General features: G+C 48.6%; 1 protein-coding gene across 2 annotated transcripts; it reads right to left on the bottom strand.

The window, feature by feature from the left end:
* Positions 1–4: 4 nt before the first annotated feature.
* On the bottom strand, positions 5–18824 carry CACFD1 (calcium channel flower domain containing 1). 2 transcript variants are annotated; one of them, XR_012155239.1, is made up of 6 exons: positions 18625–18824; positions 12109–12181; positions 10964–11089; positions 8812–8919; positions 6548–6991; positions 5–1344 (listed from the first exon to the last, which is right to left on the bottom strand). XR_012155239.1 is itself a non-coding variant. In XM_073314207.1 (5 exons), exons 1-5 carry the CDS (start codon positions 18746–18748, stop codon positions 6898–6900), a joined length of 525 nt encoding a protein of 174 aa, XP_073170308.1. In that variant the 5' UTR covers positions 18749–18824; the 3' UTR covers positions 5–6897. The 2 variants fall into 2 exon arrangements, 1 of the variants encoding a protein (XP_073170308.1); XM_073314207.1 differs by having other exon boundaries at positions 5–6991.
* Between the last annotated feature and the right edge of the window lie 997 nt (positions 18825–19821).

The following is a 19821-nucleotide window of genomic DNA, read 5'->3' as shown; positions in this document are numbered from 1 at the left end:
GCCACATTTTATTGCTAAAAATGCACATTACACCAGATGCCTAATAAACAGGAGTGAGACCAAATGCAGTCCACACAGAAAGGACCCTTAGAACAGAACAAAGAAAGGGAATAGAAACAAAAACTAAGAGCTAGTGCAGCTGCCCTACTGCAGGAAGACACATTAGGTGCAGACAATACTTTTGCTGTAGCTACAGACAGGTCCTTCTCCTGCCAGGGATTGTTCTAACAAAGTGGGCATGAGAGCTGGTTTTCTTCCCATGTTCAGCCACTGAAGGAGGCAGGGGAACGCCTCTCTTGGAGATGTATTGGCCCTCCCATCTTTGAGATTTCAGCTACACATGGTTAGCAACACCTTGCCACCACCATCCTCAGCAACATCACCACAGGGCTACCCCAGTCTCTTGCAGGCTGATGGTCTCACTATAGCACCAGCCAATACCCACACTATCCCTGGGTTAAACACAACCATGCCAGTAGCTTGTAAAGGTTTTGAACGGCAGCCCATACCAAAGGAAGTTGGAGTTTCCAGAACAGCAAAGACCCAGGTTTGGACTGACTGTCCAACCATTCATCCAGCCACATGAACACTGTATCCGCAGCTGACTCACTGACTTGCCTGCTCCCTTCCATTACTAGTACACCTCAATGCACTGGAACTGGGAGCAGAGGGAGGAAATTAAGGCATAGTACATTTGGGCTGGATATCAGGAAAGGTTTCCTAATACTGAGACCTCCTGTATTAGACTGGAGAACAGTCCCCACCCCACGGTCAGCGGTGGAACTCCCACCAGATGAGACATTTCACACTGCATGGGACAGATGAGTAGAAGGTAGAGATGGGTCAAAACCAGAATTCCAGATCCAAACTCCTCTGAACTTCAGGAAATTTCAGATCCAGACCCAAACTTTGCAGCTCAGGCCCGTATCTACCATGCACTGGCTAGGGTTTGATTAAGTGTGACCCAGCACTAAGGGTTCCCTGCAGCTCTCACTTGAGTCACGGATGCTCAGCACCTTTGGAAGTCCTGCCCAAGACTTCTTCCATCTCAAATGCATACGGACCAAATCCTGAAGTCTCTGAAATGCTCATGGAAGCCAGTGGGCATTTTGCCTGAGTCAAGAGTGAGTGAGGCCAGAGCAAGAACCTCAGAATTTGGCCTAAGGGAGTTCTGCCTGAGTATAAAACTGGGAAGGATGGTGGGTTGTTCTCTATGATGAGAACTTTATTCTTTGAGTGTAGCTTCTTTTCCTTTATACCCACGTTGGTCCACGTTCTTCTATTAAGTTCAAAGTCTCAGAAATCACAGTGGCTCTTTCCGGAGGTAGAATGGTCTTTTATTCACTGCATACACAAAGAATCAAGTAATTAGTCTTACAAAACCAGCACTCGCCACCTTCTAGAGCAGCAAGGCCTGGATACACAGTATAAATGAAGCTTCAATTCTTCCCTTTAATGCCCAGTGTAAAATTGTCCCAGATGAAAATGGAGCTTGCAAATACAGTGCTGTCACCTTTTATGAATAAAATAGATGAGAGATTAGTAACTTTGCTTACGCCGTGCAAATGCACTTTGGGAACGAGAATTGCCCAGACAGCACTGTGTCTGGTGGTGGTGTGCACATTTGCACCCAGTACCTATGTATCGTTCGTTTGCAATGCCAAGCTCTTTGTAGCCAATGAATTCCCATCTCTCTGTAATTTGCACATTATACAACCTCCTGCCCTCTGGTCAGTTCTCTCCCGAGAGGCCTTTCCAGCATGACCTAGCGCACACAGAACACAGAGGTTCCTTGTCTGTAAAGACCCCTTGAAGTGTGGGCCTTCAGCCTACGCATCACCAGTGTCTGAAGGGTTAGCGTCAGGGTTGGACTGAGACTGTGTACTCCCTGGGCCAGGTACTGGAACTTCATCTATGCTTGTACAACTCCCAACCCGCTGACAGTGCTCAGCAAGTACTATTAATAACCACCCAGCACTGGGAATGGATCTACTCACTACTGTATTCATAATGTTATCTTCAGGGTTTTATCTACACCCCCAAAAGTAATTGCTTATCCATGCTAGGATCAGAGCCAGGCTAACTACAACTGTGTTTACTGCTGCTGCTCCTAAAAGCCCTTTATGTGGCACGTCTAACACAGAATTCAGCAGGAAGGAGGGTTGTCAGCCTGCTGAAGTCTACAACCATGATAACAACCATCACAGGGTCATCTGCAGCACGAAGAGGGGCTTGGGCTTTAAAGCCCGAGTTTCCAAAAGGATCCACTAATTTTGGGTGCCCCAGGCTGGTCTTGAAGTCAGTGAGATCTGTGGGTGCTCAGCAGCTCTGGAAATCAGGTCCTAGGTGTCTCGAGACACCCAAATTTAGTGGACACTTGAAAACTCTGGCCAAAGACTTGTACTCCATCCTTACAGAAACCTCCTTATGGCTCCAATTCATGTGCTTAACTCGGAGCCTGTTCTTAAGGCTCATTGAAGTCAGTGGGACCTAAGCACATGCCTAAGTGCTTTGCTGAATTGGGGCCTGACCCCAGACACTGGGGCTCAGAGCACAGGATGATCTCATGAGACTTCCTACCGAGGTCTGGGGTAGTTTTGCCTTTGACACCAATGGAAGCAAGATCAGACCATGCAAGCTGGCCAATCTTAGTAAATACTGTAAAGGTCAAAAGGCGCTCGGACGTTTTTGTAACAGGGGCCTTCTGAAAACCCCGTACTGACAGGAGTCTAGGCACAGCATGGTGAATGAAGGACCTTGTCCCTTCACTGGCTTACTTCTGTGGGTGTAGATTAGACTCAGTGTTATTCTATCGCATCTGCGTTGCTTTTAATTTCCTTTTATTAAGGCTACTACTCACAGAACAAAGCAATCACCACTAATTTATGCCAGCAACTATGTGCTTTACTCTGCGATATCCTTCTACTGAATGCGACTCTAACTTCACCAAACCCCATTGAAATCAACGGTGCAAGTGTCCCATTTACTCAGTGGGACATTACACTTTTTTTTTTAAAATCTAGTAAAGATTTTGCATAGGGACACTGTCCAGACTGCTCAAAGGACAGGGCTGCTGTCACATGACAGGCTCCATCACAGTTTTATTCTGAGGTATCCTTTAAACACAGAATCACTGTATGGTATCCATGCCATGAAGGGCCCACTGACATTAGTGGTACAAGTTATCCAGGGTGCCGTGCTACCTAGTAACACAAACACCCCGGAAAGTCAATGCTCCATGTGCAGGAAGGTCCATGTACGGTAACGCACCTCGAACACAGAGCTGGTGGCTCAAACATGGGATCGGACCCTTTATTAAACTCAGTGGCATCTGGGTTGACAAGTCACAGAGCGTGATGTAAAGTGATGGAGGCACTAAGAGCCTAGGGAGAGGGGACAAGAAAATAGCTGCTGAAGACTGAGCTGCAGGGACGCATGCGTGTCTGCGAGTCTGTCTGTCTGACTGTGCAATAAACCCTGTGCTAGATTCTCGGCTGGTGTAAAACTGCAAAGCTCCTTTGACTTTAATGGAGTGACACCAATTTGCACCCGCTGAGGCTTTGGCCCCGATAACCTTAGGAGGCACCGTCAGCTCACCCTACAATACACACACTCATGCCTTCCAGCAAAATAAAACCGGCAGTCTGATTTTCCCACAAGCCAGGGCCCAACCCTGATCCCACTGAGGTCAGTGGAAGTTTTGCCATTGACCTCAGTGACTATAGGGTCTGTGCTAGCCACAACGGTATCTGAACTGGATTGTTCAGCCATCCTGTGAACACAACTTAAAAAGATCATGTCACACGCTGACTGCAGCTGGAAGGCGACAGGTCATCTGGTCGGTGAATCCCTTTCCTGAGTGTGTAATAAACAGCCCCTCACTCTAAAGGCTGAAATAGTAGTTCAGAGCATTTTCTTACAGTAGCTAGGGCTCCGCTCTTTGCCCAGAGAGAGACCTGAAATTAAACAAAACAGGCCCTTGAACTATGGCGAAACACTGTCCTCTGTGAAATAGTGTTTCCTTCTATGTCCCATGAGAACAGTCCCAGCAGAAGTACTTAAATACCCCAAAATAAATTATTCTTCCTGTTCCCAACCAGAACAAAAAGCAACAGAGTAAAACAAAACAATAAATTCAATGTAAACCTATGATCAGAACAGAGTGTAGGGGTCAGGGTTGAGAATAGAGGGAACTGGACTTTGAGAATGATCCATACCCTCCAGAAGAGAATCAAACGGAGAATGCGATTAGGGCACCGTTTATGTAGCCTGTTGTATGGAAGAAGTGCATTGTGTAGTCCACCCAGTACAAAAGTGGTGAATGTGGATTTGATCCTGCACCACAGATGTCAATGGGAGTTTCACCACTGAGCTGAATGGGAGCAGGATCAGAGCCTGTGTGCCCAAGTAGAAAGTGGGTATGATGTATGTTAATTACTAAAGAGCCTTTTCTTTTTTTTCCTGTCAGGAAGATCCCAAAACTGCACCACCGAGAATCCTCAAGCCCTGCTCTAAAATGTAGCCACCTCTGGGGTAGCACCCGGCAGCAGTTTAACAGTGCACAGCAAAAGGGTAAAACAGGAAGTGACAAACAATTGAATTCATTTGGTTACATCTGTAGGATGTGTAAAGACTTCTCAAGTGCCGTGTACAGTTATAGCTTATTAAAACCCCAAAGCTATTATGTTGCCTTTTTCTTCTGCGAGCTAAGAGCCACATTTTGCTCTCAGCTAAACCAGTGTAACTCCAGAGTCATCCGCTGAGCTCAGTGGAACTAATCTGGATTACTCAGAGCGCAGAATCCGGGCTAGAGTTCCAAGGCACCAGGTTAGAAGTAATGTTCTTTTTCTCTGCGCTTTGTCTAGTGGCTCCAGGACAGGATGAGGCCTTTACTTTCCCAGTTTAAAAGGAAATCAAACGGTCACAAAGCATGCTGTTGGAGGCAACAGCTGCAAACAGTATGTAGTGTCTAGCTGGACTAGTCAGAGGGTCCATTTACAAGCACTGCCTCTTTAAAGTAGCAGCAACTTAGGATAGAAAAGTTAACTAGGGGAGAACAATACGAGCTGGAGTGGGCTGTCAGTGTCCATGCTGCTGCATGCAATGAATGCACCTCACTGTGCAAAAACACTACAGCCTGCCAGGGTACCCCCCCAGTGACACATGATGATAGGACAGGGGTGTATGTGTGTGTGCGTGTGTGTTAGAACATTAGGAGAGCAGGCCACAAATTCCACGGTATAAAGTGAGTTGGTTCATCTTTGAGAATCCTAAGCAAACTTTACCAGGAGGATGCAGCGTCGAACGCTTCCCAGATCTGAGGCGTCTCAACGTTGCAGGGAAAAGCATGCCACCTGCCCACACAGCAACAATATGGGTGGCTGAAAGCCACCTGCTTTTTGGCATGAGCCTAAATGCTAATATTGTTGCGGGACAGAAAAAAAGAATATGTCCCACATCCATAGGTACCGACTCTGCGTGGAGAGGCAGTAGGAGCAAGAGCACCTAAGGAGGTTTAAGATTCCAAATCAGAATCTGGGCACCTGAGCAAGGGACCTTCCTTCATACCAGTTAACGTAAGTCACAGTTTAAATGGGCAGGACTAGCAAAATCCTGCTCAGCTCAAGGAATGTTACCCTCATTTCTGATGAGGGAAAGAAATTCTTACTCCCCTTTTCCTCCAGTGAAAGGGTGAGTGGTAACAGGAGAAAAAAAAATCCCTACGGAGACAAACTGAGGAGCTGATCTGGTTCAAGACCTCTGTACAATGCAGCTGCTGCCTGCAGCTATACTCAGAGGGATGTGGAGGTTGTGCTTTACACGCATTAAGACCTGATCCAAAATCCATTCAAGATTGCGAGAGTGTCTCCATTAACTTCTGTGGGCTTTCGATCAGGTCTCCGGCAGGTCTGTTATTGTCTTAAGTTACTTTTGTGCTCTCAAAGGTGTTTTGCTAAACAGCAGTAATTCCTGACCTAACTGCCCCTAATCTAAAATCCTAAAATAAAGCAACACCAAGGATCAATTAGTTCCTAACACAATCCATTCAGGCATCTGCATTGTTGTATATCGTTAAACCCTAGATTAGCATAGTACACCCTTAAAAATCTGTACCACAGAGCACCACTAAAGACTTGTAATGCACAAAAAGCCAGACTTTAACCCTGTCGGAGCCAATGGGCAACCTCCCAATCACTTCAGTGGGACCAGGAACTGGCCCCATAGTGCACTCTGGAAAGGGGGGAAAGCATCTCAGTTGGGAGGGTAAGAGCTTGCCCAGTGTTCCTAATTCATCTTTCAGAAGCCAGGTATCCATATTGCAGGGCTCCTGAGCTTCCGTGATTGGTACATCTTCCATCTCTTCTCAGGCAATTCCCAGACTAGCCCCCAAGTGAAATCGTGGCCCGCTACATGTTCTCCAGCAAAAACCCCACTGTACATCACGATCCCCCATGGTGAACCAGGCACCTTGCTGAGGAATGGGTACATGCTATCGGCTTTGTCGAGCAGCACTTGAAGAGTCAGCTGAGATTTAAGTCACACGCACCTGGTGGCAAAAAGGGATTTTCAGATCTTTGGTGCTGGGTATAACCTGGGCTGGGCAGGGCAGCTAATCACACAGGAGGCTTCTTCCCAGTGAAACCTGCGTCTTCCAGTTGCAATGTGCAATATTCACAGACTGAGACGCCTCCATCTGAGGCTCTTTCCAGATTATTTTGGAAGGCAAGGTGCCACCTCCTGCCCCTTGGAATTCTAGTTGCTGCAGTGTTTGGAATGTTCACCAAGGAATTGATAGAAGAGTGATCAGATTCATGTCAGAAGGGATTTCCACGGTGTTTTTAAAGTCTCAGTGTCAGCAGGAAGTGGCTCCACAGGAGGTTTACCCAGGAGGGAATTCTACAGCACCTGCCCCTCCAGAGTCCCCGTTAGCTTCTCCTCATCCGCTTGCTTCTGCTGTTGCTGGATTCTTGCATAGGAAATGGCATCCCCTCTGCAGAGAGAAGGGACAGCATTAGAAGATAAGCTATTTGGAGGCAAGACTGTCCTCTGTGTGTGTGCAGTGCCTAGCACAAGGCAGCCCTGATCCAGAGTGGGACCTCTTGGTGCTACCGGAGTCCAAAGAGTAAATAATAACTACAGTGAAAAACTCAACAGTCAACAAGGTACGACAGGCAGGTGAGGAGGACTGGGAATGAAAGGAACAGCCCGTTACTGGCTCCTTAGGCGTTTGGGTCTGCTCCCACTGGAATCAGTGGGTGGGGTTTTACTATTGACCTGATCAGTTGCAGAATCTAACCCCATCTGAATAGATCTGGCTTTTGGGCTGGGATTTGCCGTCATCTCAGCCAGGGCAATTTAACTCCACAACTGAAGTTTTGTAAACAACAAAAGGCAAAGATTTATAGAGCCTGGGTCACTGAGAACTGCTCTCAGCTGTGATTTTCATTTAATGCCAGTGAAAACGTGTTTTCACATGGGGTTGTAAACGTTCTGCAGCAGCGTTTGCAGCCCAAATGCCGGCTTAGCACTAGAAAATGAAACTAACCAGAAATGTTAAAGTGAAGCTAATGGGAATTTCCTTTGGGTTGCAGAAAGCAAACGAACAGCATAAAAGAAAATCAGAGGGGCAAAATTCTGCTTTAATAATATAAAGCATGGTGAGGCAAGGAGATTTTTAAACACACCCACAAGATTCCAAACCTGAAAAGGTCCCTTTACATGCTGGGAAAATTCTTTATTGGTATATTGAAAGCTCCCACCTGTGAATTTAGGGCTGTGACAGGGGTGTCCACCCCACACAAGGCCTGAGAAGGTTAAAAAGGGCCAATTAACATTGTAAGCTGCACCAGGAGGAGTGCCAGGGCTGGATAAAGCCTAGCTGAAGATGAAGCCCGGCTAGGCTTTTACAAAGCCAGGAAGTTGAGCGCAAGAGGAGGCTGCAGGGAGCAGCTGTGCAGTCACTCCCTACAGAGAATGGGAGTTGTCTAGGGACAAGGAGGCGTCGTGGGGGGAAAGTAAGCCCTGGAATCCCACACTGGACTACAGAGACTGGCAAGGAGCCACAGGGAGTGTAGGAAGCTCAAGCTGGCAAACCCAGAGGTGGGCCCAGAGACAGAGAAGTGAGGGAGGAAGGAGCTCAGGGAAACAGGAACCGTCTGAGTTTGATCAGACCATGGTTGCAAAAAACAGAGTCCCTGGGCTGGAACTCAAAAGTAGCAGGCAGTTCCCCTACGAGCCACTGGGCCTGGGCTTGGACTGGAAGACTGCCTGACATGGCACACAGACAGCCTGTCCAGTGGGACTTTGACCCCCTGGAAGGGGAGGACTAAATCATGATCCGACCAGAGGGCTGAGTCACGAAGAGGGAGCACTCCAAGTCGCAGAGAGAAAGAGAGAGAGAGAGAGAGAGAGAGAGGCAACAGTGCGAGAAACCTATGGAAAATGGCACCAGATGCAGCGAGAACTAATCCCCAGCCCCAAAGAGGCACCCCAGCAGTGAATGCACCCCATTACAAGGATGCTCTGACCCTGGCTCTCCTAGTGTGCTCAGAAAGATGTTCACTTTCTAAAGATATGCTCTCCATGAAACACTCTTAGCCCCCAAATCCTGCCACACAAACTGTTTGCACGAACCTCGACTGCTGTAGGTATATTTAAATACCACCCACGCAGGCCCCAGTCTCACCACACTGACTGCCCAGCCTCCCACCAGCCCCGCTGAAGACCAAATGGCTCTGCTGCAGAGAGCCAGGGTCGCAGGGCCAGCCTCACCGCTGTACTGCATGTGAAACAAAGCACTTTCTTCCTTACTTTTTGCCAAGCGCCGACAAGCCATACAGCACTCCTGTTGCAAAAGCAATAGCATTTCCCAGTAACGTGGTCAGCGTCAGACTGAGAATGACTGGAAACACGGCCATCCTGGGGGAGAGAAACAACGTCAGCCACGAAACAATCCCCATGGGGCTCCCCTGTATGCCCCTGTTGGAAATTACTTCCCTTGGAAGTTTACTCAGAGTTCCCATGACTCAGTTAGCACACACACATATTTTTTTATTAGTTCAAAGGCCGCTTAGTGTTAACTTCACCCACAACGTCAGTGCACACTTGTCTTCTATATCCCAACAGCAACACAGCTACGAGTACCGCCCAAAATACTCACATCAGATCCAGGCCCAGGAGGCTCCTGCCTGTCATGGTGTAACTCCAAAGGGCTAAGGAAAAAGCTCTGACAAACAAACTTCTGAAAGCCTAACTTCTTCTACACTACAGCAAACAAGTTAAGTACTGCCGGTTACTGGACCTTCACCAAAGACAGAAAAGGCAGGCTAAGGGCTACACCCTGTACACTTCTGATGAAGTGAGCTGTAGCTCACGAAAGCTCATGCTCAAATAAATTGGTTAGTCTCTAAGGTGCCACAAGTACTCCTTTTCTTTTTGCGAATACAGACTAACACGGCTGTTCCTCTGAACCCTGTACATGATGTCCAATGAATCATGCTTTCTCTAGTTCCTAAGCCTTACATAAGATAGAGCTGATATTTCCAGGGTCACTACACCTTTAACCCAGACAAGTCTTCTTTCAATTTTATTCTCTTATTCACGCTTTAAGCCTATGGCTCACGCGAAGATTCAAACTCGGTCCCATAATCAGGGGTCTACTAAATTCACAGCCATGAAAATCATGTCATGGACCGTGAAATCTGGTCTCCCCCCGTGAAATCTGGTCTCCAGCCGCTCAGCTGGGAAGGCAGAGCAGCAAGTGGCGGCTGCTGCCCGGTGCCCAGCTCTGAAGTCAATGCCACCCACCAGGAGCAGTGGAAAAGTGAGGGTGGCAATACCGCAACCCCCAACAGGCTTGTGACCCCCGTTTTGGGTCCGGGCCCCTAGTTTGAGAAACGCTGCGAAGAAATCACACTTTTTTTGAGTACCATATCCGTGAAATTTGCTATTTATGCCATGGCCAACCCATGAAAACTGTGATTTCTCCACGATTTCAGTAGACCCCTACCCAATGCAGGCCCCAGTTTCTACCAGCTGGGAGTGGCTGCACTCTTCCATTCCCTGGAAGCAATGCACGTGCTCTCTGTGACGCCTGGACTGACCTCTCCGCTAAGGGCCAGATTCTGCCTTGATTCCTGCTGAATCCAGCACAGCACCGTCCTCACAGGGTTGGGCTGAACCGTGGCTCCTCCACCCACAGGCCAGCCAGTGCAGCTGGGCTGGCACAGGGTGGGCAGTGATCAGCTGCTACTCAGACTATTTCCCTCTGAAAGCAAGGGGAAAGCAGGGCCGAAATTGTGAGCACAGTCCCTTCCCTGGGCTGGCGCAGCTATGCGGAGCCCCTTCCTCAGGGCTTTGCCCTTAATGTGCCTGAGGTTCACAGACTGAAAAGCTCAAGGACCTGATTATGACCTCCCTGAGACTGGTGTAATTTCAAATCCTCCAGGGCAGGGATGGTCTATTTCCTGGTTCACATCCGATGAAGTGAGCTGTAGCTCACGAAAGCTTATGCTCAAATAAATTGGTTAGTCTCTAAGGTGCCACAAGTCCTCCTTTTCTTTTTCCTGGTTCTGTCCAACACCCAGCACAATAGGGACAATGGCTCTGGCTAGCCACCCAAGTCCAAGCCTGTGTGACCCCCTGGGTCCAAACTCAGGTGGCTAGCCTGAGCCGCTGGCAGGGCTGCAACCTCTACACTGCTCTTCTTAGCATGGTAGTTCGAGAGAAGCTAGCGCAAGTCTGTCTGCCTGGGCCGGGAGGCTGCTTCCAGGGGCAGTGTAGACGTATCCCTAGCGTTCAAGGCCGAAAGGGACCACCAGATCCTCTCGTCCGTATATCACAGGCCACCAAACCCACCAATCAGGGCCAAAGCCCACTAAACCGCCCGTCCAACCCCTCTGCCAGCCTCGTTTTTGCCTGCCCCCTCTCCGGCCCACAGCTGGAGCCAGCCATCAGTCCTTACCCACAGTAGAAGGCAGCTTTTTGCCAGGGCCGCAGTTTATCCGCCCGCGCAGACACCGCGTTTGCAAATTCGATAAACTGGCAACAGAATGGAGCTTCGCACAGGAACAGGATAAAGGCATTTAACCTTCAAAACAAAGCAAAAGAGGGTTAAGCCATCAGCATGCTCCGGAGAGGGAACTCGAGTCTCCCGGTCGGGGTCCCATTCACACATCTGTCAATGAGCCGAACAGCTCCGATTCTTAACAGTCAGAGAGATTTCATTACCTGGGGCCAGATTCTGCCTCCTCCTCTGCTCCAGTGGCCGACAGTCCCGTTGAACTGGCCACGTGGGACTCCCCCTTTCAGACAGGGACCCCCCGGGTGGCATGGAGCCAGTGTAGTGCGCTCCAGCAATCCTGAGGAAGGGGGATGACCCTGGCGAACAAGCTAGGCAGGGTAAGTTAGAGACAGCGCCACCCCTCAGTTGCATGGAGCATGAAACTCTAGCACAACCGAGACTCATGCCCTGAAAGCCTAGCTCAGCAGCCATGTAAATGGGGGCGTAAGTTACAGGTTGGTCCAAACTGGGTGAAAAGGCCCAATCCGCACACACTTGACCTTACACTCTCCTGTTAATCTCCTGCTGCACATCCCCTCCATGAGTGGCAGGTTACACTGCTTTACTGCCTACTCCCCACGTGTCACTTGGGCAGTTTAGGTCACCAGGGCAGCTACTTCAAGCCGTATCTGGCCCGAAGCCTTGCTGGTGATCACCAGGGTTTGCGCACAAGCTTTGTGGCGGCAGACATAGAAGCCTGTACGACATCTGCAACCGATGGCGCTTCAGGAAGGGACCCCGCTTATTTGCATGCAGGATGCCCGTTTTATTCTGGAAAAGAGTCTCCGGATAGTGGCAGACGGCAAGACCGGGGAAGATCAGTACACTAGGCTAACCCCAACTGCCTCACACATCAGTGAGGGCGAGACCCTCACGTCCCATGAGACAGACAGTGATCTCTTGCAGCGGTAGGCGGCCATTACAAAATGCAAGTGCAGAGTTATTTGCCCACAAAACGCAGCTCTACCGCCTGCCGCTGCTAAATGGTGATTCAAAAGTGGAGACCAGCAGCGCTGGGGCAAAGAGGGAAGAACAAGCGTACTTACATCATCCACACCCCAGCCGCTATGTTCAGGGGGTTGATGGTCACGCAGTTCCAAAGGCCGGCAAGTGCACAAGCTTAAAAGCAAAGAGATTGATTTTAATTCATGTGAAAAATAAACCATGAAGCACACAGAGGTGGCAGTGTGATCTAGTGGACAGAACACTAACCTAGCAGGTAGGAGATCTGGGTTCGAATCCTGGTTCGGTCACTGACCTGCTGCGTGACCTTGGGCAAGTCTCTGCACCTGTGCTTTCCCTCTTCAGTCTGTATTAAACTCCCTAGGTCAGGGATTATCTCCCATTACTTGTATGTACAACATCTAGCACGATAGGGCCCTGATTTCAATTGCCACCTGTAGCCACTACTATGATATGAATAACAACTACGTATACCAATCCACACTGAAGGGGAGAGATAATGGCCAGAATGATTGGGATGTAGGAGATAGGCTCTGCTCCCAATTTGGCTAAGACAAGAACACAGGGTGCCTTTGGCTTAGGACACTCGTCCTTCAGGCTTGTGTTTCTATGGACGTTCAGGGTTACACAGAACCCCAGTGTGTTTGCTTTTAAATTAAGTCATTTTAAGGGAGCCTCTATTTTTATTTGCTGAAGAATCTCGAGTCATGTGTAACTGGCCCCAAGGTAAACAACAAGCTACTTTGAAATGAAAAAATAGCTGCAGTCTGCAACAAACTGAAGGCAGAAACAAGAACTGACAGATGGGCCAAATTCCTCTCTCATCTACAGCGCTGTAAATTCAGAGTGATTCCTCTGGAGTCATAGGGACTTATCCGGAGATACTCTGGACAGACATGAGTGGAACCCAGAGCAGAACCTGGCCCTCTTTCTGCAGATATGGAAGCAGTTGTTTGACAAAACAAGCCTCAAAATAACCCACGAGGCCTTGAGTATGTAATGCAAAAAAAGGAGCCAGCGGGCAGTTTGTGAGCCCGCAGTGCATGCATTTACCTAGCAGCTCATTAAACTTGCAAAATGTCACCTGCATTTGATACAGTCAGTCTCCTCAATTAACAATAAGAGGCTACCTTTATGCCCAGGGTAACCAGAGCCCAGGTGTGGAGGAGGGGCTGCATGGCCTGAGTGTAGGACAGAATCAGCGGCTGGCTCAATAAGAAATAATGACACTAAACAAAACTCCAGCTAAAATAGGGTCTCTAAAGGTTAGTATAGAGGGTGCTGGTTTTTGTAGCCCATGCAATGCAAATGACTGGTGTCTCTCACAGCAACCACACACCACACAACAGAACCACTAACCCAGGAACCTATCCTTGCAACAAAGCCCGGTGCCAACTGTGCCCACATATCTATTCAGGGGACACCATCACAGGGCCTAATCACATCAGCCACACTATCAGGGGCTCGTTCACCTGCACATTTAACCAATGTGATATATGCCATCATGTGCCAGCAATGCCCCTCTGCCATGTACACTGGTCAAACTGGACAGTATCTACGTAAAAGAATAAATGGACACAAATCAGATGTCAAGAATTATAACATTCAAAAACCAGTCGGAGAACACTTCAATCTCTCTGGTCACTCGATTTCTGACCTAAAAGTGACTATTCTTCAACAACAAACTTCAAAAACAGAGTCCAAGGAGAGACTGCTGAATTGGAATTAATTTGCAAATTGGATACAATTAACTTAGGCTTGAATAGAGACTGGGAGTGGTTGAGTCATTATACAAAGTAAAACTATTTCCCCTTGTTTATTCCTCCCTCCCCCCCACCCCCCACCAACTGTTCCTCAGACGTTCTTGTTAACTCCTAATGTGCTGGAAACGGCCCACCTTGATTATCACTTCAAAAGGTTTTCTCTCCCCCCACCCCACTCTCCTGCTGGTAATAGCTCATCTTAAGTGATCAATCTCCTTACAATGTATATGATAAACACACATTTTTTCATGGTCTGTGTGTATATAAATCTCCTCACTGTATTTTCCACTTTATGCATCCGATGAAGTGAGCTGTGGCTCACGAAAGCTTACGCTCAGATAAATTGGTTAGTCTCTGAGGTGCCACAAGTCCTCCTTTTCTTTTGGCGTCTCTCTGTATTTGAAAGCTGTGACCTACTCAGCGTTAAGGATTTCCATAGGTGAGAGTCCACAGGGGTCATTGCCCTGCCTGTGGTGTGTCTCGTGTGGTTGTACCTCATCTTAGAAAACAGAGAGCAATGTGGGGGAGTTTTTAAAGCAATCATTAATGAACCCTCACAACCCACTATAATTAGCACCTTCCACATATGGGGAAACTGAGGCACAGGATGGCAAATTGACTTGCCCAAATTCACCCAGTGAGTCAGTATCACACTGAGAACTCAGGACTTCCTGTGCTCTGCCGTTGGAGCCCACCCTTTGGGAAACACTAAGCAGTACGATTTTCTAAAAGGGTCTGTTAGGGGTATTTCAAGGAGACTAACACATTCCAAAGATAATGAAGACTCAGTGTGAGAGGTCAGCCGGGGAGAAGAAAAGTCAAAGGAGAAATAATAACAACTCTTATCTAGTGCTGCTTTACAATGGAGGTATCATTATCCTCATTTCACAGATGGGGAAACTGAGGCACAAAGCAGTGGCGTGACTTCCCCAAGGTCACTCAACAAACCAGTGGCAGAGCCCGGTCCAGCACCAGGGTCTTCTGAGGCTCAGTCCAGTGCCCTATCCCCTAAGGATACATGCACTCAGAGGAAATGGAAACAGCCCTCAGGGTTCAGGAGATGACTTATTCTAATCTTCCTAAACTATCTGCTGATGAGACATGTGTGCGCTCCCACTGCAACCAGAGCTCCAGGCAGGGCTAGTGGAACCAGCTGCTGGCACAAGGACAGGGCATAGACAGCTCTACTGCTTGTCCTTGATACATCTTAGCAGATAAAAGCACCAGATTGTGAGCAGGGGAGGTGGGCAGTTAAACCCAGAGCTTCAGGCACTCACGCTGCCCACAAGAAAGTGCATGATTATCATAAGTAGGAACCACTTAACAGCCACATAGCATCTGTCATCCGAAAGCACTTTCAAACCGATAGACCAGTTATATACAGGGATCACTTCACCCACCACAGAAACACAGCTTCCTCTGGAGTGGAACACAGCAGCTGATATTCACCACTCACAGCAACACTACACAACAGTGTAGGACAGGAAATTTAGAAAGCTCCCACATTCAGCTGAAAGCACAGAGAGAATTTAGAGGGCAGAATGCTATAATCCGAGCACAAATTTGGACTAGATATCAGGGCTAATAAATTCTTGGAATACATTTAAAAACAATTATGGTTTGGGAGTTCTTTGTTATGAGGACCCACCCCCAAAACAAACCTGACTGCAGAATGCCTCTGTACAACTCTCAGCTAAGCAAGAGGTTGTTTTAGCCCTCAGTGTACCAGCACCCATGACCAAACTGTTCTTTCACTCTTGTTGATGCCAAGGGGGAACAAAGAGCTGTCAGCTGAGATTTCTTTTCCAGTTCTAGGCCACGGAGAGCTTTTCAATTATGAAAACGTCTGCTGGGATTTGTGGTGTGGAAGACGGACAGGTCTGGTGCTTAGTCAATTAACTAATTTGCTGAATGGCAAAGGAGCATCCAGAGAACGTGGAGCTAAAATGAACTCTTAGCAGAAGAATTCACTCCTCTATAATTCATAGAATCATAGGACTGGAAGGGTCCTCGAAAGGTCATCTAGTCCAGTTCCCTGCACTCATGGCAGAACTAAGTATTATCTAGACCATCCCTGACAGGTGTTTGTCCAACCTGCTCTTAAAAATCTCCAATGATGGAGATTCCACAACCTCCTTAGGCAATTATTCCAGTGCCTAACCATCCTGACAGTTAGGAACCTTTTCCTAATGTCCAACCTAAACTACCCTTGCTGCAATTTAAGCCCATTGCTTCTTGTCCTATCCTCAGAGGTTACGGAGAACAATTTTCTCCCTCTTCCTTGTAACAACCTTTTATGGGCTTGAAAACTATCATTACGTCCCCTCTCAGTCTTCTCTTCTCCAAACTAAACAAACCCCATATTTCCAATCTTCTCTCATAGGTCATGTTTTCTAGACCTTTCATCATTTTTGTTGCTTTTCTCTGGACTCTCTCCAATTTGTCCACATCTTTCCTGAGCCCCAGTCACCTGCTCCTACCAACAGACAGTTCTGTCTTTAATACATTTTGGGCCAAGTTCAGGTATCAGCAGTCACAGCTTCGCTGGGGCTGAATCTCCTTATGCTAGCATTTGAAACCATTACAATACAAACCCCTTTTGCATTTGAATGAATCTGGCATTGTATGAACAAACTCTCCTTTTAGCAGCCTGGATACAATCAACTAAAATACGAATAAATTGGTTCCATTTCTTAGTGACCCACAAAGGCTAGAATCTTGTAGCAAATTGTGTTGTCTCCCTGCACTCTGGAAAACTGCCTTCTGTTATTTTGCTTCCCTGATATGAAGCTCTTTGAAAAGACATTGTTGTTAGTATGGGAGATTCAGAGAATTGTCCCTTCTGTTACCTGCCATTAACTTTGGCATTGGGATTCAGAGAACTTTGGGATTCAGAGAATTGTCCCTTCGGTTACCTATCATTAACCCTACTTGCCCAAGAGTCGCTCGGCATATTTTTTCCCTGCTTGGCAAAATCACAAGGAGAAGAAACTACCAGGTGTATACATGGATTTTCCAGCCTTCCTGGTTTGTTTGCAATACTGTTACTGATCACAAGAGGCTGACCACAACTCTTGCCAAATCTGACGTTTGTTGGACAGCCCCAGCACCTGGAATCATGTGAATAGGTGAGACTCTCAGCTTTCATGTTTTTAAACCAAGTACATTTCGAGTGCTCCTGGTTGCAGAGAAAAGCTGGAAATGTGACCCGAGTGTGCCCTAAATGCTCAGAAGCCAGAAGAACCCAAATGTCTTTTTTTCCCCAATTTCATGACTTTTAAAGCACACTGGTGATTTTTTAAAGCTTGAAGTTGGCAATGCTGTCCGTGGCACATACCAGCTGTCCCCTTCAGCTCTGCACCCTCAGCCCAGAGCATTTCTGTGGCCCCCAACCATCCCTTGCTAAAAACCCCAGCTCGCCAAGGACTGTATGCTGCACTGAAACTACAGAGGCTGGAGTGGAAGTCTCCAGGTAGCTCTCGCAGCACTCACAACCTGTGAGGTAGATTCCTCCTCCCAGCCCTGGGGAGACTCTTCAGCAAATTTCCTGACTGTATGCAAGATACGGAGGGCCTTGCAAGAAGCGCTGTGCACTCAGGTGAATTTCACCCAGTAGGAGCAACTCTGTTACATCCTTTCACCACACCAGGAATGCAGGTGCCAACGTGCCTCAGCTGTGCAGCATGTTCTGAAGCCCCAGCCCGGCACACCCTCAGGTTAACAAACACGTTCTACACAGGCGAACAAAAGGAACTGAAGCAAACCTGCCACCCGTGCCGACACCAGAACAAGAGCCAACCGAGGAGGCGGAGACAGAGAAAGGGAATGGATGAAATGTTCCAGCACACACTGAACAAATCAAAAGTGGGTGCTTTCTCAGAGACACGCTCTCACTTCCCCAGAAGTGATGGGCTTGATGCAGGAACAGGCAGCCGGTGGAATTCTCCGGCCTGCGCTAGGCAGGAGGCCAGACACGGTGATCGTAACCGTCCCTTCTGGCTTTAAGATCTATTCATCTTGTCAAACCATGGAGCAGCACAACCCAGTATGACCCAATGATGCCTTGACTCTTTCCATGGGAGATTGTTAATTTCAGGGGCAAGTATTTAACAAGCCAGCACAGTTCTCCTGCTTTGTTCCATCTCCCTTCTGTTTGTTTCAAAGATAAAATCCCTTATTAAAAAAAAAAAAAAAGGCCCAATATTATCCTTTTGGGGTCTCTATTCAGGGGTTAGTAATAACAGAAGCAAACACAGGTACACAAAACCACTGTGAAACCAGCAGATCAGCAAGGAAAAGAAAAAGTGGATATATATAAGCAACGAATGGTCAATAACAACAATGAACCAACCCCTGAGCCTGCAAACTGCACGCGGATTGCTTTGCCCATGCAGATCCCCATTCAAGTCCAAGTGCCATCCATCTGCCTGCTACACATTGCAGGATCGGGGCCTCACACCCTGTTTCCATTGCCTCCCAGGGCATTCCACCTGAAGGGGAAACGTCACAATTTGGCACAAGCGTAATAATTTATACGGAGAATGACGTTCCTCCACCAGGATCCCAAAGTGCTTCACAGTGAGGCCCAGGCGGGTTAAACAATGAAAGCGTGCACAATGTAGGCTCCGGTTAAAATCACTCTGATTCCCGCACCTAGACAATGTGCTTCTGGATCTTTGCCTGGCTGTGATCAGACAGACAGACAGATAATTGCTGCTCGGACCTTCATCGCCAGTCACTGGCAGGCGGGCACAGGCCAGCACAGCTGACCCAGGACGGCCCATCCCTGGAGGTTATTCCAGGGGCACCGGCAAGCAGGACCTTAGGGCTACTTACACACGCCCCCGATGACACCGGCGATCCTGCACAGCCACTTGTACCACCAGGTCATGTCATCGTCCGCCGAGGAGGCAGCCGGGACAGGGGTTGCTTGTTGGAACTGATCCTCCTGGGAGCTCATTGTGTGGCCCCTCCTCAGGGGCTAGGGGCAGCCCCCCCTTTGCACCTGAGCCACAGCAGAAGGGGACCCCCCTTCCTCCCCCCCCCCACACACAAACACCCAGAAGAGTCAGTGACAGCTCCTGACACCCGTCCTGCGGCGGGGCCCCTCACCACCGCCCCATGGAGCCGGCCTGGCCCCTGACAGCTGCTCTGTTCTTGCTGACAATGGAGAGCCTCTGTCCCCAGCAGCAGCAGTTTCCCCAGCTCCCTGCGTGCTGCATGATGGGTCCCCTCCCTTCCGAGAGGGAGGACGCTGATGTCACCCTCTCATGACACAGCTACAGTGGGCAGGGCCCTGCCTGGCCCCAGCGAGGCACAGTGAGCAGGGGTGGCCATAGGGGTGCGTGTGTGCACACTGGTGTGTGTACGTGTAGGCACCTCGGCGAGTGCACGTGCCAAAGCATGCCTGTGAGGCTGCCTGTGTGCGCCTGGGTGCAGACGGGCTGCTACCTTGCGTTTAAAAAGCGTCTTTCAGCTCGCCCTGAACCACAGAGGGCTCGTTTCTAATAGCCACTATGGGAACACAGGCGTTCCTTGACGTCCTGTGTTCAGACCCCCCAACCGCACACCTCTCCCACGGGCATGAGCTCCTACTTCCATGTGGGTTCAACAACTCTGGCGAACTCGGTCTTCTCCACTCGCGTGTTTCATTCTTGTGCATGTCTCTGCACTTTTGCTTCATCAGAGAGGTGAACGGACTTGCCTAAGGTTACATAGAATATGTCAGTGGTAAAGCCAGAAGCAGGACCAGGAATCCTGACTCCTAGTGCCCTGCGCTAACTACTAGGACATGCTGCCAAGGTGGCCAGTGTGCGAGGGCAGGATCCAGGTCTGTCAGACCAAGTGAATAGGTAGGAGACATGACGGAGGTCTGTATATGCAAACAAAAAACGTACTGAGCTAAGGCTGATTAGAAGGGATTGGGTTGGCAGGGATTCAGGGAAACTCCCACTCCACCCTTCACCCCACCTCTCTTCTCTCTGGCAGTTAGTGTTCAGTGATTTCCAGAGCTGCCAAATCTCAGTCATTTGG

The sequence above is a fragment of the Lepidochelys kempii genome, chromosome 16 (genome assembly GCF_965140265.1).
Source record: "Lepidochelys kempii isolate rLepKem1 chromosome 16, rLepKem1.hap2, whole genome shotgun sequence".
Classification (NCBI taxonomy): Eukaryota; Metazoa; Chordata; order Testudines; family Cheloniidae; genus Lepidochelys; species Lepidochelys kempii.
This window is presented reverse-complemented; position numbering and strand designations above follow the sequence as displayed.

What these genes read in the sequence shown, in the direction of transcription:
- CACFD1 (XM_073314207.1), bottom strand. Translation starts at nt 18,748, where the DNA reads ATGAGCTCCCAGGAGGATCAGTTCCAACAAGCAACCCCTGTCCCGGCT. An exon ending in GCGGCTGGGGTGTGGATGAT is followed by an intron (nt 11,090 to 12,108) that starts GTAAGTACGCTT and finishes TTTGTTTTGAAG; the next exon opens with GTTAAATGCCTTTATCCTGT. An exon ending in AAAGCTGCCTTCTACTGTGG is followed by an intron (nt 8,920 to 10,963) that starts GTAAGGACTGAT and finishes TCTCTCCCCCAG; the next exon opens with GATGGCCGTGTTTCCAGTCA.